General features: G+C 31.8%; 1 protein-coding gene across 1 annotated transcript in view; it reads left to right on the top strand.

Moving 5' to 3' along the window:
• Positions 1-16,028, top strand: part of LOC145254560 (heat shock protein 75 kDa, mitochondrial-like) — a 421,952-nt gene extending 405,924 nt beyond the window's left edge. The window contains exon 18 of the mRNA XM_080113123.1: positions 14,461-16,028. Coding sequence (XP_079969249.1) covers positions 14,461-14,562 — 102 coding nt within the window. The 3' untranslated portion in view covers positions 14,563-16,028. The remainder of the gene's footprint in view (positions 1-14,460) is intronic.
• Positions 16,029-16,477: the final 449 nt, after the last annotated feature.

Raw genomic sequence — 16,477 nt, 5'->3', positions numbered from 1 at the left:
ATTTTAAAACTTTTATTGAAAAAATCAATTCAGGTAACTTGATTATGTAGTAAAGCTTACATCTATTCAATTCAGCCTCAATCACTGCCTCGATACGGGTCCGAAACTGGGAACATGCCTTTTCCACAAGCACCTGCGGGAGCTTGGCAAATACTCGGTGGATGGCAGCGATCAGGCTGCCTTTGGTGTTGTGGAAGATCATGTTGGTGATGTTTTCGATGTATGACTAAATAGAGTAGTCCTGCAGGTTCAGGTTGAGAGTAGAGGGGTGCCAGTAAGAGAAGGGTACAAAGTCGTAGCACTCCTTCTGGAACCAAGCCTGGGTCTCCTTGGACTTGTGTGCCGGCGCTGAGTCCTGTTGCCACATCCAGGGTTTGCCAGTGGCCACCTGATTGCACCAGGGGATCACCACACTCTTCAACATTTTCAGATACACTGTGGTGTTGACTATCAAGCTGACTTCGAAGATGTGAAGTGGCATGATGTGGCCCTCATTTGAAACCACACCAAAGACCATAACTGTGGCTGGAAACTTTGTTGAGCTGTGCCCTCAAGCGTTGAACTGTACAGATTTGCATTTTGAGGATGCGTGCAATTCTCCTGTTGTCATAACTTTGATTGGTAGAGAGTATGAGTTGTCCAGCAGTGCATCTCTGATCTCACTCGTTGAACATTGTCACTTTCAGACTTCGGATTTGTACACAACTTGCCAACTTATAGATGGTCTGCAACAAAAAACGAAAACCGGTGTTCATCAAACAGAAATGGAATCATTTTGTCTTTTCTAGGGCGACAATTTTATCGTTACACCCTGTATATATGTAGATGTCTATGATCCTATGTACCATGAGGAAACCTTGGGGTCATAAATGTAGTTCGATGGTATGGTTGCTCTGTCAATCATTTTATGTCCAAAGATGTTTCAAATATCCACACACATATCCGATATTGGTAATATTGCTGGTCTAAAAAATGTCTTCATTTCTGGATATGTTGTTTCATTGTCCTGTGCTTAACTTTTATCACAAGGAATAAAATATTTGCATACAAGAATTGCATTTTGATCTTTAAAAAATACACTTTATTATGATTTAACTAATATGGTGGATCCATTCTCTACTAAAACTAAAACATGAGATAGACTTAGAACACCAAATTTTACATCTTTCTTTATTCAATTCTATTCAGCTACTGGTATTAATCTCAGAAATATCAACCTCTCTCTTTCTCTCTCTCTCTCACACTCACACACACACACACACACACACACACTCTCTACAGATCCTAAATCTCTACTTTTAAGCAGAATTCAGATTTTTTTAATCCAGAAAAATCAGATGTCTATTTAAATCACTAGAGCTTCCAATAGTTCTCGGCTTTTTGGTTGAAATATGATTTTTTGTTTGATTGTTTTGTTGTTTAAATAAGGAAAACTTATTTCTACCAAATCGCTAGAGCCTTACCTCCTTATTTATTTTATTTATTTAGTTTTTTTTTGTTTTTTTTTTTTTTGCTATTTAGTTGGATTGTCTTTCTCACTTTATCCAGAACTTGCAGATGCAATATGTGCCCTTCACTAATACACAAAATATGACACTTCAAAGTATTTAAAAAAATAATAATAATAGTCAACATCAATCATGGTGTCATATATATATATATATATAAACTACTTCATTTACTCACATAAAATTAATATACGAAAGTATAAATTTATGCGTAAACTTTAAGTATTTACTTCAAAAGTGCTCAATAGGTAGGTAGAGCTAGTTAGTAAGTTATAAAATATATATGGTGATTAAGCTACACTGAATATTCCATGTTTCATCCACTCTAGGACTCTTCAGGCTTATGCACATAAGCCTGAAGAGTCCTAGAGTGGATGAAATGTGGAATATTCAGTGTAGCTTAATCGCCATATAAATTTTATAACTTATTGTATACTTAAATTCTGTGAAGTAAAAAATATAGAATTTTTAGACAAAAAATTTGTTTGAAACAAGAAATACAAGGAATTTAAAGTTATTTCCTTAATCCATGGATTTTCAATGCATGTCTCATATCTTCAGAGGAAATGTCTTTTGCAAAATAATCACTTAACCATAAATTTTGCTATTTAGCACATATATTGAAAATTAGAGTTAAAAAATATTTTTTGAAAGCACGTAGATAATGGCATCAATTGTTTAAGGTGATTCAAAGTGAGAATTGGATTAATCATGAATTCCATTTTGTAAGACTATAAACCACAAGATTAATTATATATATATATATATATATATATATATATATATATATATATATATATATATATATATATATATATATTCTGCCTTTGGATTATTATGGACCATCTTCTTCCATTTACGGGAATTCCCTTGGATTTTACTTGTACAAATGGAAATTCTTTTAATTTTCTGGAAGTTTTAGATTTGGATTTTACCGTCACTGGATTTTTTATCTTCCACCAGACTATCCATTCATGTGTAATCACCTTCTTCTTTACCATATTCCTTCTGCTTAACTTATTTTGTTTTCAAATAAGATCTTTGACTTACTTGTTGTTTCATCAAATACTTCTGCATGCAAAATCCGATCCCGCATTTTGCTAATTCCTACCCTCTGATGAGAAGGAGAGTATTTCTTTGAAACTCCACGGATTAAGGACTATCCACTTATCTAGTGTTTCCTTTTCAGATTAAATATGTTTTTAACTCATTTCAAAGTGTTTTTTAACATATTTTATTAACTGTTTGCTCATATATATATATATATATATATATATATATATATATATATATATATATATATATATATAAAATATATATGGCGATTAAGCTACACTAAATATTCCGCGTTTCATCCATTCTAGGACTCTTCAGGCTTATGCGCGAATTCTGTGGTTGTTTATCGTTTTTATATATAAAAGCATATATTGAAAATTAGAGTAATATATATTTTATAAATTACTAACTAGCTCTACCTACGTATTGAGCACTTTTGAAGTGAATACTTAAAGTTTACGCATAAATCTATACTTTCATATATTAATTTTATATGATCAAATTAAGTAGTTATGTGTATATATATATGTGTGTGTATGTATATATATATATATATATATATATATATACCAACAGCTATTTCACCATATTATGCCTTCTCAGTGTGGCTAGATATGATGATTCATTCAGACTGAAATAAGAAAATGCAATCGCTAGTAAAATCTAAACCATCTCACATTCCAAAAGTGAGAGAAATTATGTTATGTTTTTTTACATTCCCAGTTTCTTAAGAGAATTCTATTCTAAATGAAAAACATTATTTCTCATACAAGGAGCTTAATCCATGAGGGGGAGTAAATGCAGTTATCCAGAGTCAGCTATTTTGCTGTATCATGACTCTTCAATGAGACACAGATTTTGCTATGCCTGATGAGAGGTTATTAAGTATAATCTTAAAAAGCTTCATATGATTTTATACACGAGGTGTCTTCAATAAGTTTCCAGACTTTTTTTTCGTATCAGCATTTTTATTGATATTGTATGAGTATAATGAGTTTCACATTCTTTAGATAACTTCGAAAATCATCATTGTAACTAAATTTTTTTTATATTTATGAAAATCAATTGATGTGATTATTAGCAAATATATGTGACCTCTAGACAAAAAAATTCTCTCTTGTGATATATATTTCTTCATGAAATGTATTCAAAGAAATTGTCCTATGTATAATAAAAAAAATTAGAAATCAGTAATATTGACAAATTCTTTGTAAAATTTGATTTTTAAAGACATAAGAGTTTGAATAAAAATACGCATCAAGTGCACTTAAAAGTCAAATCATAGCGTAATATTAGGAAAATAAACAAATATTTTACTTGTTTGAAATTTATAACATAAATATATTTCGGAGCTAAACTTTCTATAGGGAGTGATCGCTTTTTTCGCCGATATTTTCAAAAGTCATCCACTCTTTTCGATTGACTAGCCTTAATTTTAAACCTTCGCAACTTCCGGTTTTGCGATGGACGCAACGGCAAAGACATCACGTTTTTTTTTGGGGGGGGGTCACGTTCTTTTCCTCCTGCCTACTACCAATTTTGTTTTTTCTCAACACACACCTTCAAACACCCGGGTAACGCCGGGCACCCAGGTTAGTTTGCACCAAATGGAACTGGTCAAAATTATTTTCCATTGTTTATTTAATTACACCACTGACCTGAATTGAAACAAATATGGTTTAATAACAGAATTACAAAAGCATGCAAAGTCCACAAAGCAAGCGATTAGTAAACATTATTTCGACCTTTTCAATAATTGCAAGTCTGGTGAGTGAGCGATTATGACAACACTGGATCAAATAGTCACCTGTCCATAAGGCACATGTTGAAGACTTTGAATTTCGTTTTTTGTTTTTTTCCTCTCTTTGTGTACTTTGTGTTGTCAGCCTCTAGGGATTTTTATCCTCGGGCCCCTAAAATCCAGAGATTAGACCATTCCTGTAATGATCTGGTTCCTCTTCATTGCAGTGTAATGCTGGTTCTGTCATATATATATATATATATATATATATATATATATATATATATATATATATATATATATATATATACGGCTTGACGGTGGCCGTGTGGATTTGTTTCTTGCTAATGGAGTCAGAGATGGCTTTGTTGCCGAGTTCGAATCTCCCGACCGGCAGTAATTATAGCACTCTGCATTGATGATTCCTGAAAGGATGAAACACTAGTGTCTGTAGGTATCTAATAATTATTATATTAAATATATATCCATACATACATACATACATGCTTAAAGGTATAAGTGGTAAAAAGTAGGATAAAAAGTGCTCAACACATTAGTAGAGCTGAATGTTTTTTTTTTATTTTACAACCTCAAAATATTAACTTATGTCATTACAGTTGTTTCCGCGGAAATTTATGAAGTTATGGAAACAACTGTAATGACATAAGTTAATATTTTATGGTTGTAAAATGAAATATATATATATATATACAGTGATGATCATATTTATTGGCACGGTAAAATAAAAGTTAAATTTTGTCTAATAAATTCTAAAAAAGGGATTAAATTAAAGAAAATAACAAAGTATATTATGTATTTTTAACTGGCCTTTCCGATGCAGCAATCGGATTTTAGAAAAAATAAATAACAAAGGAACAACAAACATAATTGCAAAAAACCCTTGTTCAAAATTATTGGCACGGCTTTGTTTTTCTTTTAGTATCAGTATAATATCAATCAATTTCCGGTTTACGTGCTTTCTGAACTTTTTTATAGCCATATTATGCTTGTTTAACGCTAATTCAGTGAATAATTTTTTCCAGATAATTTTTAGATAGCGATTTATTTAAACTATTATAAGTGACTAAATTATAATTTTCAATCGCCATGGTTAAAACTAAGGAACACAGCGAAGACGTCAGGAAGCTTGTTGTAGCATGCCATACCAAAGGGAGGGCTATGATAAGATTTCAAAGAAGCTAAACCTTCCCAAATCCACTGTTAGAGCCATAATAAACAAGTTCAAATCGCAAGGCCACGTTATGAGTTTAGAGGGTAGAGGGAGAAAAAGGATTCTTTCCCCAAGAGATGAACGGAAAATTGTTCGACAAGTAAAACAAAACCCAAGGATCTCTGTTGGGGAGATTGTTGATGAACAGAGCACCTCTGGAGTGAATGTATCTCGACATACAGTTGGTATTGATCCAAATTCACTGATAAAAATAAAACATTCCTGCAAAAACTTCCTAACTACCAGCATCAGAAGTTAGAAGTTTGTTAAAAAAAAAACTGCTTTCGAGGTCAGCTAAAAAAAACAAAAACAAAAACACACTTTCATCTCCTGATTCCCTAGTTATGCAAATATTACATTTTATGTTATAAACCGTCAAAGGTTTGTTTTTGCTTTCATTCTGGCCAAGTGTTTAATAAAATGACATCGTAATCTAAATAAAACAGTAGATGTGTGTGTGTGTGTGTGTGTGTGTGTGTGTGTGTGTGTGTGTGTTTTACCGATAAACTCTTAAACTACTACTGGTCACCTAACACTGAAAATTAACAGGAAATAGTAATCATACACCAAGGATAGTTTATAACATAAAATCTTTGTTTGGATTCATGAACAACGCATACAGAAATATGTCGACATGTTGAAATGCGAAATGTTCATTGCCACTTGCCGACATATTTTTATTAGTTTTATGCATGCGCAAATTCAATCATAGCTACAAATGGTGTCAGTTTAAATCTTGTCTATCTGTCAGGTTAGTTCAACCGATAGGGGACACAACTGGAACGCTAAATGTTTTCGTTGCAAGTCTAGCTCTGATTGCACCCAAGTCATTTTTTTTTTTTAACTTTTGAACTCAGTAATTATATATATATATATATATATATATATATATATATATATATATATATATATATATATATATAGAGAGAGAGAGAGAGAGAGAGAGAGAGAGAGAGAGAGAGAGAGTATTTTACGACCGGCAAGGCGCACTCTTGCTAGTTTGTTATGAACCTTCAAAGGTTTGTTTTTGCTTTCATTCTCGTCAAGTGTTAAATTTTTTTTTTTTTTTTTTTTTAATACACGATGTTTACTTACAAACAATACATCCATTTTTTTTGTTGTTGTTATCTTGTGGCATATTTTAAGACTATCTACTTACTATTTACAAACAATGTTTCATTTTTTTTTTTATCTTAGTCGAATGTTTCGGTTAATCAACTATTTACTGCTACTTGTTGTTAGTCTTGATGGGTGTTTTCAAATTATTTTCAAATTTAATAGTAATCTGAAGAAAAAGTTATTATATAAAAGATAATTGTTTGTGTATGTGTCCAATTAAAAATCAAAAATTCTCTGCAACCTTTTTCCCACAGAAGAGACATTGCGAGCCCGTCTCTGCTCTATTGTTATTTTCATGACAAGTGCTCGTCTGAGCTCCAATCTATGGTTCTCCCTTGCCGAACCTTCACAAAAAAAAACACTCGACTAGCTACAACCACTATCAACAATTTTCCACTCTTTATCTGTGCCTAAATCTAAACACTGATTCCATGAACAAAGCTTTTTCCCTAGAACTGCTTGCCTGTAGAACACTATTCCACTGCCCTGCTTCTCTGCTAACTATAACATTGTAAGCTTCAAGTCCAATGTAAGCAGGTTCTTGTTGAGCCGTCCCCTTAAATAATGAAATTCTACCAAACTTACATCATTAACGATTACTACACTACCATCTTACATTCATTAACCCTTATCCTCAAATGGCTTTCGAGCCTTGATAAATCGTAACTCCTTTGTAAAAAAACAATGACAAAACAAACACCCACAAATTCATATTATTTGGATTCATCAGACTACTGTTCTCATCTCGAGTGTGATTTTCACAACGTTTCGGTTGATGTAACCTCCAACCTTCTTCGGGTATATCTTGTCGAACTCACAAATGTTTCTGTCGAACTCGAGAATTTAGACGGAATTTCAAATGGAACCTTTTATTTACTTCATGGGGGTAGCATGCTCTTGTTCCGTCAGCCATGACTGGATAGAAGTCCTAATTAATTTGCAATTGTATTTTTAGTCGCCCACACTGTTGGCATATTCTTGATCCACATTGGCCGGGATGTATAATATCTAAAATAGCAGACGGTAAAAATTGGAAGAAAAAAAAAAAGAAAGGAAAGGAAAGAGTTTAAAAGGAAAAGAAAGGGCAGAGTATCATTGACGCTTCTTCAAGCAACAAGTCTTGTGACAAAAAAAGAAAAAATGAATAATTCCATTATAAACACCCCAACCCCCCATGTTAAGAATGGTTTTTGGAATAAACATTTCCAACCGCCAAAGCCGTTCTTAACATGGGGAGGTTTGGAGTGTTTATACTACGCTGAGGCAGGTAAAAAAACAAAACAAAAAATATATTTGTTCACTAATTCAAAGAAACAAAATTTTTACTACCCCTCCCCCCCTCCCCCCAAAAAAACACAGTTGTCATAAAAAATAAATAAAACAGTAAAATTTATGAAATTATTACGGTAGGTTGTTTGTTTTATTTTTAATTTTTTGTTCGTTTTTTTTTTTTATTGACTTCCGTTCGCTCGGTATAATCCGGCGGTTTCTGTTGTCTGCTGGGCGTTGCCAAGCAAGACTCACGGAAAAACGAGCCTTAAGCTGCAGAAGTACCAAAATGTGTTACACTTTACCTAGGGCAATGCCAAGTAGTTCTGCTAGTTTTTAAAGAAAATATCAATTCAAATATTGAGTAGGATTTCGATATAAGAGTCTACAATTGAAATGCAACTCTAAAAACACCCTGGTGCTACCAAATCAGGCTGTCTGAAGATATTAGTTTTCAAGATGATGCTTTTTGCTTTTCTGCTTCCTTTTGCAAAACTTATGTTCTGCAAAACCAAAAACAACAACCCACCTTTTCCCTCTTTTCCTTCTTCCCATTTTCTCTTTGTCTTTCTATCTCCCCCCCCCCACTTCCTGACTGGTTTCCTAACTTAAAATATACCAAATATTAATACTGTAACCAGATTTTCCTCTCCCATTGCAAAACTCATTCATGTTCTGCAATATAAAGCAACCAAATTGAAGATACAAAGAGTTTGAAGAATAAAAACCTTCTATAAAAGAACTGGGTGCAACATGAATACTATTTCCAAAATAACTGGATTTGGCATTAAATAACTCGAAAAGGGTTGATATGCCATAAAACAAAACAACCAAAGCAAACCTAAAAACACCAGATTTTATTACAAAACCATTATACAGTAATTGTTTTAAATTTCAAATCTAAACATGTTATATATAAAATAGATTACATCATATACACCTCCCATCAAAAATGATAAAAAAAAAGAGTTTCATATATAAAATAACGTCTCAATCAGTGAAGTTTAAAAAAAATAAGAAAGAAAACGTCTCAAACTGGAAAGTTTTAAAAAAGTATGAAAAAAAAAACGTTACAGAATCTCATTGAAATAGCAAAGGATTTTTTTTTTTTTATATTCATCATGACAGGCAGTAAGTGTAGTATGCTATTTGCTTTCTCCTTTCCCTAAAACATTTGTAATTATTTCGTTTGACAAGTTTTTATTTGCTAATATTTGTGTGACAGATATGTTTATCTATATGCAAATAAATACACATTGGTCTTTATTATAGAATGGAAGGCTAAAATAAAAAAATTTATATCATTTGTCATAACATGGAAGGGTTATTATTGTAATGCAAACGACTACTTCATGACACATAATTGTATCAGTTGTGTATTTGGAGGAACGCAGCAGTTGAAAACTGTAAACCGTCTTTAATTATGATATTGATGTATTTATGTTCTCGGCTTTCAATTTTTTTTTTTATTGTTGAAACTAAAACTTATCGATTTGTCTAATCTTGATGCATAAAAATCGGTGAGATCTTTCCGTTTCTGTTCTGATCATCAGAGATATCATTATCCATCTGGCGGCATGAACTGTGCTGATCAGAAAGAAGAAAACAAGATTAGAAGTCACAAACGCATCTCTACTATTATATAAAAGGAATTTTGTGTGTGTGAGTTCATTCCATATGGACTCGAAAACGGCTGGGCCGATTTTTTATAAAATTTCACATGAAGGTACTTTAATTTTCTGGCAGTGTTCTTAGATAGGTTTTGTATCGAAATGTCTTTGATAAGTATCGATAATCGAAATAACCCAATGAAAGAAGGAACAGGCGATTTTGACCAAAGTTAAAACCTTGCATGACCAAACCTCACAAGTGCATTTCAATGCATTTATTACCACACAAGCCAAAAGGCTCAATATATAAATTCAACAGTAGGTTCTTTGATATGACAGGGGCGTATTTGAAATGAATGTTTCTGTTTAGAGCATAATTAAAGCATTATACTTGACTTTTGCATTTAAACTTTAATTCAAGCCATTATATATAAAAAATAATTTTATAAAATCAACAATAGGTTCTCTACAGTGCAATGTAGACTACAATGTGTGGACTCAGCCACTACAATGAGGCATGTGAAGCTTCCTCCCAGTGCACCACAATGAGTCCCCAACTAGAGCAGGCAAAGAGTAGATTTGATTGCAAAATAGGCAGTTTCACCGATTTCGATGATAATAAAAATATGAGTGTGTCAAACATTCATTGATAATCATTAAATCCCGGGCAACGTTAGATCTCCTTGCTAATATTTATTAACATCAGGCCTTTATCAATGACCCAAATTACCTATATTTCTATTTCATCTCTTCTAAACGGTAGCCCAGTTTAATTAAACAAGCAGTAAGAATGGGCATAAAATAGACAATACTAGATGTACCCATAATCCGTTGGGTCACAATTACTACTACTATTATAATTAGATTTCATTTAAAAATGCATAAACTGTGATAGAGAGAGAAAGAGTGACCACTTTACATCCAGTTCTAGGGGTCAGAGGGAGGGTGGGTACGATACAATGCGACACAGTGGAGTGCATAAATATCCCCACAAAACTATCTGGTGATTATGCTGGGTGAACTAAGTGCCAAGAAGATTCAAACAATTATACTTCAAGAAGCGGTTAGAATCTTATAATGATCTCTCGGTTGGACGCTCTAAAATAGTTGGTGAATGTCCGGCATCTGGTAGGATGCCCCAGCCTTGGCTTAAACAAAAAGATAAGAAAATTGAAAAAATAAGTTAAAATGCTCGTCTTGCATAACTAAAAATGAAAAACCTCTTTATTTCTATATTATTATTATTATTATTATTATTATTATTATTATTATTATTATTATTATTACTACTACTACTACTACTACTACTAGTTTTCACACCACACAGACCCTCGTCAAAGATTTCTCTTTGGGAGCAACCTCTGGTGTTCCCTATTATTATTGTTGTTGTTTTTATAGAAGTAAAGGGATTTAATATTTTATTGTTTGGTGTGTACAGACACGTGTATGTAAATCAGTTATTCTTCCTTTAAATGCTCGCAGAGCAATTAATATAGAATAGAAGAGAGCCAGATAAATATATGAATAGCTAAGAGATAAATAAGTGACGTGTTCAGTTAACTATAAATTACGGTTGATTAGAAAACAGATTTGTTTAATGACTTCTATTTTAGTGTAATATATATATATTTGTTTATTGACTTATATTTTAGTATATATATATATATATATATATATATATATATATATATATATATATATATATATATATATATATATATTAAAAGTTTGACTAGTGTCCAGGTAATTTACATCTAAAATTTCAAGTGTTTAGACACAAAATTGGTGGAGGAGTTTGGTAGAATCTGCAAAGGTCAACTCTTTCACCTTTGACCTCTTGGCAGCTAAGTTTTCGCCTAAAAACTGATTAAAAAGCTTGCTGCATGTCTTTATGTAAAATGTCCTTTATGTAAAATTTCTAATTTTTAGACCCAAAATTTGCTGAATAGTTTGCTAGAAACCGCAACGGTCAAATCTTTTGAACTTTGACCCCTTGGTAGCCAAATTTTCGGCCAAAAACCAATTAAAAAGCTTGCCCTATATCTGAATACACTTTATGTAACATTTCAAATGTTTAGACCAAAAATTGGCTGAGAGGTCATTTTTTAACTTTGACCCAAATTTTGACCCCTTAACATTTATTGTTTTGGGATCAAATTATGTTAAAAAGTTTGATCCATGTCCAAGGAACCTACATCTAAAATTTCAAGTGTTTAGACCCAAAATTGACCGGGGAGTTTGATAGAATTTTCAAAGGTCAAACTTTGACCCCTTGACAGCCAAATTTCTGACCGAAAACTGATTAAAAATATTTTCTCAAATCTCAATACCCCTTATATCAAATCTCGAGTCTGTAGACTGAAAAGCGACAGAGTAGTTTGATAGGAAAATGTACACACACAGACAATTTCACTTTTATAGATATAGATTCAGTATTGCCCGTTATGTTTCTTAGTGACCAGACAAAAGGAAAAACACATTTCATTACTTTTAGTGATAACTAAGAGGCCACCCGGCATTGCCTGGTCATAAAATACGATACTTTAATTCATGCAGATTTCACATTTATTATTATAGAGCCAATTCTCTATTGATTATTATATTGTACCTAATATATAGTAGCGAGATCAAAAGTTTAAAAAAAAAAAAAAAAGATTTGTGGGTATTTTACAATTCTATTGTCTACCTGTAATGAAATAAGTAGTTTTATTATTTATGCTGATGAAGAGGTTCTTTTATTAAAAGGTTACTGAAACATATGTACACATATTGATGAATTTCTTGGAACATGCTTACATAATATTGATTGTCATAAATTTTGTATTCTACTGAGTTATATAGGTCTACTTAATTTAGCAAAGATTAGAAATTTCAAAATAACCTAATAATAGGACCATAAAACAAAACGAAATAAATTATTTGATAAAAAGAATTGTTGTACCGTTGTCCAGGAACCTACACGTTTGTGTTCAGTTTCAGGCGCAAAGGGGATTAAGACAAAAAATATGAAATAACTCCAACTCACTTTTTGTTTTATACAACAGGATTTATTTCCTGGCCATTACGCTGTGACATAACACATGTGATCTAGAATGTTATCTCGTCTCTCACGAGATCTTTGTCTTTCTCTTTTGTTGTAGCCCCCCCCCGCAACCACTACCACCACCAGTGATGTGACTTCTCATGCATTTACATATGCCCCTCCATGATATGTTACATTGTTTCAAATATTTAAGTTCCTGCTTGATCAAGAAGCATTTGAGACAAATTTTTTATCACATATTTTTTAATTTTTTTTTTTCTAAAAAATAAAATAATTATGTAACAGTTAGCTGGATAAACTAGTAAATATGTGAACCGTTGGGTCATCCATTGAACTTGGGTTGGATTATATGAGTAAGAAAAGATGAAGCCAGGTAAATGTACTCGCCCCCCCCCCAAAAAAAAAATTGTCACTTTCTGCTCACTATATTTCTCTCTTTTCTCTTAACTACATGTTAAATTGTATTACTACTTGTGGCATTCCGTTTTATTTTATTTATTTATTCATTTATTTTTAATTGGATTTTCACCCCAGACAAAGCACAGTGCCACTTTTATGTAGGGGACTACTATCTGGGATAATTTGCAGAGATACTATGTAGGAAGTTGAGAAGCAAGCTGTCTGTTTACATTACACTTGAACTTCTGCATGTCAGTACAGTCAGGGAAGCATGGATCCGAAAGGAAATTCCAAAGTCTAGCAGTCCAAGGAAAGAAACTATTAGAGTAGAAGACTTTTTTACATCTAGGGATTTCTCCTGAGTATGGGTGGGATTTTGCTGCTTGTTGGGTTTGTCAGGGGTATTTATGTCAAGAGGGTACATGGGCTTGAAGTTCTTCGGAGCACCTATCATTAAAATACTTGTAAAACAGGCGGAGGAATGCAACATTTCGTTGATGGGACAGATGATTGGTTGTTTTAGTTTTACGGCATATCAACCCTTTTCAGGTTATTTAATGCCAAATCCAGTGATTTTGAAGAAAAATTTTTTAATAGAGTATATTTGTTTTTTTGTTTGAGTCCGTTTCTATTTAACCCATAGTTGGGACCCTAACAGGTACTACCAGTCTGGGTCAGAGTGGAACTGGGAGCAATGGCAATTAAAGGGTGGCTCCACACTCCCCAAAGCCGCAAGCTGGGGCCTCACCATCGGATATAGTTTAAGGTCATATCCAGGACTGTAATGGGACAGAGGTTGAAGCCTAGCTGACGGTGCGGGATGTATTAGGTTGGCGACTTTTTATACTTTATAATGACAAAGGGAGAAAAAAGACATGCAAGAGGAGCTAGAATGGAAGAATATTAAGAGTGAAGGAATAAAATCTGAAAGATTGGAAAATGGTAAACATAACTATTTTGTATGATTAAAATATATATAAAAATTTTGTGTGATTAAAATATGTATAAAAATTTTGTGTGATTAAAATATGTATAAAAATTTTGTGTGATTAAAATATGTATAAAAATTTTGTGTGATTAAAATATGTATAAAAATTTTGTGTGATTAAAATATGTATAAAAATTTTGTGTGATTAAAATATGTATAAAAATTTTGTGTGATTAAAATATGTATAAAAATTTTGTGTGATTAAAATATGTATAAAAATTTTGTGTGATTAAAATATGTATAAAAATTTTGTGTGATTAAAATATGCATAAAAATTTTGTGTGATTAAACTATGCATAAAAATTTTGTGTGATTAAACTATGCATAAAAATTTTGTGTGATTAAAATATGTATAAAAAGAAAACTTAAAGAAACAAACGTTAATTAACTTTGGTTTAGTATAATATTTTTCATTTATTTAGTTTTTTAATTCGACTGACGTAATTTTATGGAATCTCCAGAAATTTTAATTTTGTATTTTTCTTTTCTTTTTTAGCTATATGACAATGCCATGATCAACGCTGGCCTAACAGATGATCCACGATCCATGGTTGGACGCCTCAATGATCTTTTGGTGAAAGCACTGGAGAGCAAGTGAACTTGAAATCAAGGAACTCATCTCTGTTATTCCATCATAAAAATGTGTTTGCCCCTTTTTTTAGTTAGAAAAATCTTCCAATATTTTCATCTTGTTAATTACTGAACATAAACCCAATTAAATAGATTTCCATTTCACACTTGGGTTAGATCTTTACCTGATTTTGTATTTAGTGAATATGTTTACCAAAAATTAAATGCATTATGTTTGTTTTTATATAAAGATTTTGAATGTGCAATTTCATTTTAGACTTTTGAAGATGTAAGTTCTGTTAAGGTTTATTATTTATCCTTCCAAGGAAACAATATATTTTCTAATTGATATTAGAGAAGGCCTCATTATTTTTCTATTGAAATTGTTTTGGAAGCTAAAAATAGGTGAGTGTTAGGGATGCCAGTAAAACCTGCATTTTTAAGAGCCAATCTTTTTTCATTATGCACTTATCAAGTCAAAGTGATAAAATCACATCTCGATACAAATACTTTTTTTTATGTGTAATTAAAAGTTTAGGTTTTAATACTTTACACATTTTTTCGAAAGCAAGTAAAAGCAAATTTTTAAGTTGTTTTTTTAAGATTTCTTTTTAAGAAAAATGGATTTTTCCTTACTTTTAATCATTCTTTTTATTGTTTAACCTAAAGCTGAACTAGAATAAATATTTTTATTATAAATAAAAAAAATAGCAGACACAAATAGGCAATATTGTATATTTATATATCCATATAAAAACTTTGAAAGTAAAAAAAAAAATCAACTACTGATTTTTTTTTTTTTTTATCTAAATGAAACTTGACCTTTCAATAACTGGCTTAGTACATAGGTAAGCAATTTTGAGTTTGGTTAGCACTAAAATGGGTGACCATTTGGGAATTCTAAGTGCAGTATGTGCTCTTTGTTTACCTCGGCATTGTTTGCAACCATCCTGAATTTCTCCTTGCCACTGGACTCAAGCAGTGCAGATTCAGGAGAAATGTGGTTGAGGATTGTGCAATACTTGCCTCTCAGTTATACGTGCAACCACCCTTGCAGGGAGTATCCATTGTCTCTCAAGACTGAACAGAAGCATTCTAGTACATAGAAGAAAAATTATCTTTTTAAAAATATGCATTTTTTGGTGGCGCACTTAAAAAGTTAAAATATTTTGCAAATTTATTGAGAAAAATATACTAATTTTAATAATTTCTAGAGGACAAAACAAGGAATATTAAACTTTCTATTTCTATGTCTTTAATATGTGTAGAAATGTTCAAGTTTAAAAGATGAGAAAAACTGTTTTTTGTTTTCCTTGAAATAAAAAATTGAATAAATATCTTCATTTGCAAATCAAGTGGCAATTTGTGATTTGGTTTGTTGTCATTTTGTCATTTACTTATAAAAAATCTCTTCATAGGAAATCTAAAATTGATTGTATCTGCACTTGTTGCTGACTGCATTATCTTAAAACTAATAAAATCATTTGTACAGACGTCTTGTTTCATTGTTCTTTCTTTGTTGTAATCCAATTTGATTTAATCAGGAGGTGAAAATCACAAATATGTGACAAAGGAAGGAGCAGAGGAAATTGGCACCAGACAGTATGTGGACGTATACTGAACAAAAAAAGAGGCAGGATCCTTTTTGAAGATTCTTTTGGAATGAGAAGAGAATTTAAAACACAACAGTCAACAAGTTAGATTAAAAAAAAAAAAAATTTTTTACAGGGAAAAATATGCAAATCCAACACAATATTCAAAAAGTTCCAAACCTAACTAATAAAAAAAAAAAAAAAACAATTTTCAACTTCATTCATCAACATGGTCTCCTTCTATATTGATATACTGATTCCAATGATTCTCAAACAATTTGGCCTCAAAGTATGCCTTAGTTTCTGATATTATTTGTTTACTGGAGTGAAATCTATTTCCATGAAACATTC

Source organism: Euprymna scolopes, chromosome 3 (genome assembly GCF_053919585.1).
Source record: "Euprymna scolopes isolate OS-2025 chromosome 3, ASM5391958v1, whole genome shotgun sequence".
In the NCBI taxonomy this organism is placed as follows: domain Eukaryota; kingdom Metazoa; phylum Mollusca; class Cephalopoda; order Sepiida; family Sepiolidae; genus Euprymna; species Euprymna scolopes.
The sequence above is the reverse complement of the archived record's forward strand: the minus strand, read 5'-3'. Positions and strand labels throughout refer to the sequence as shown.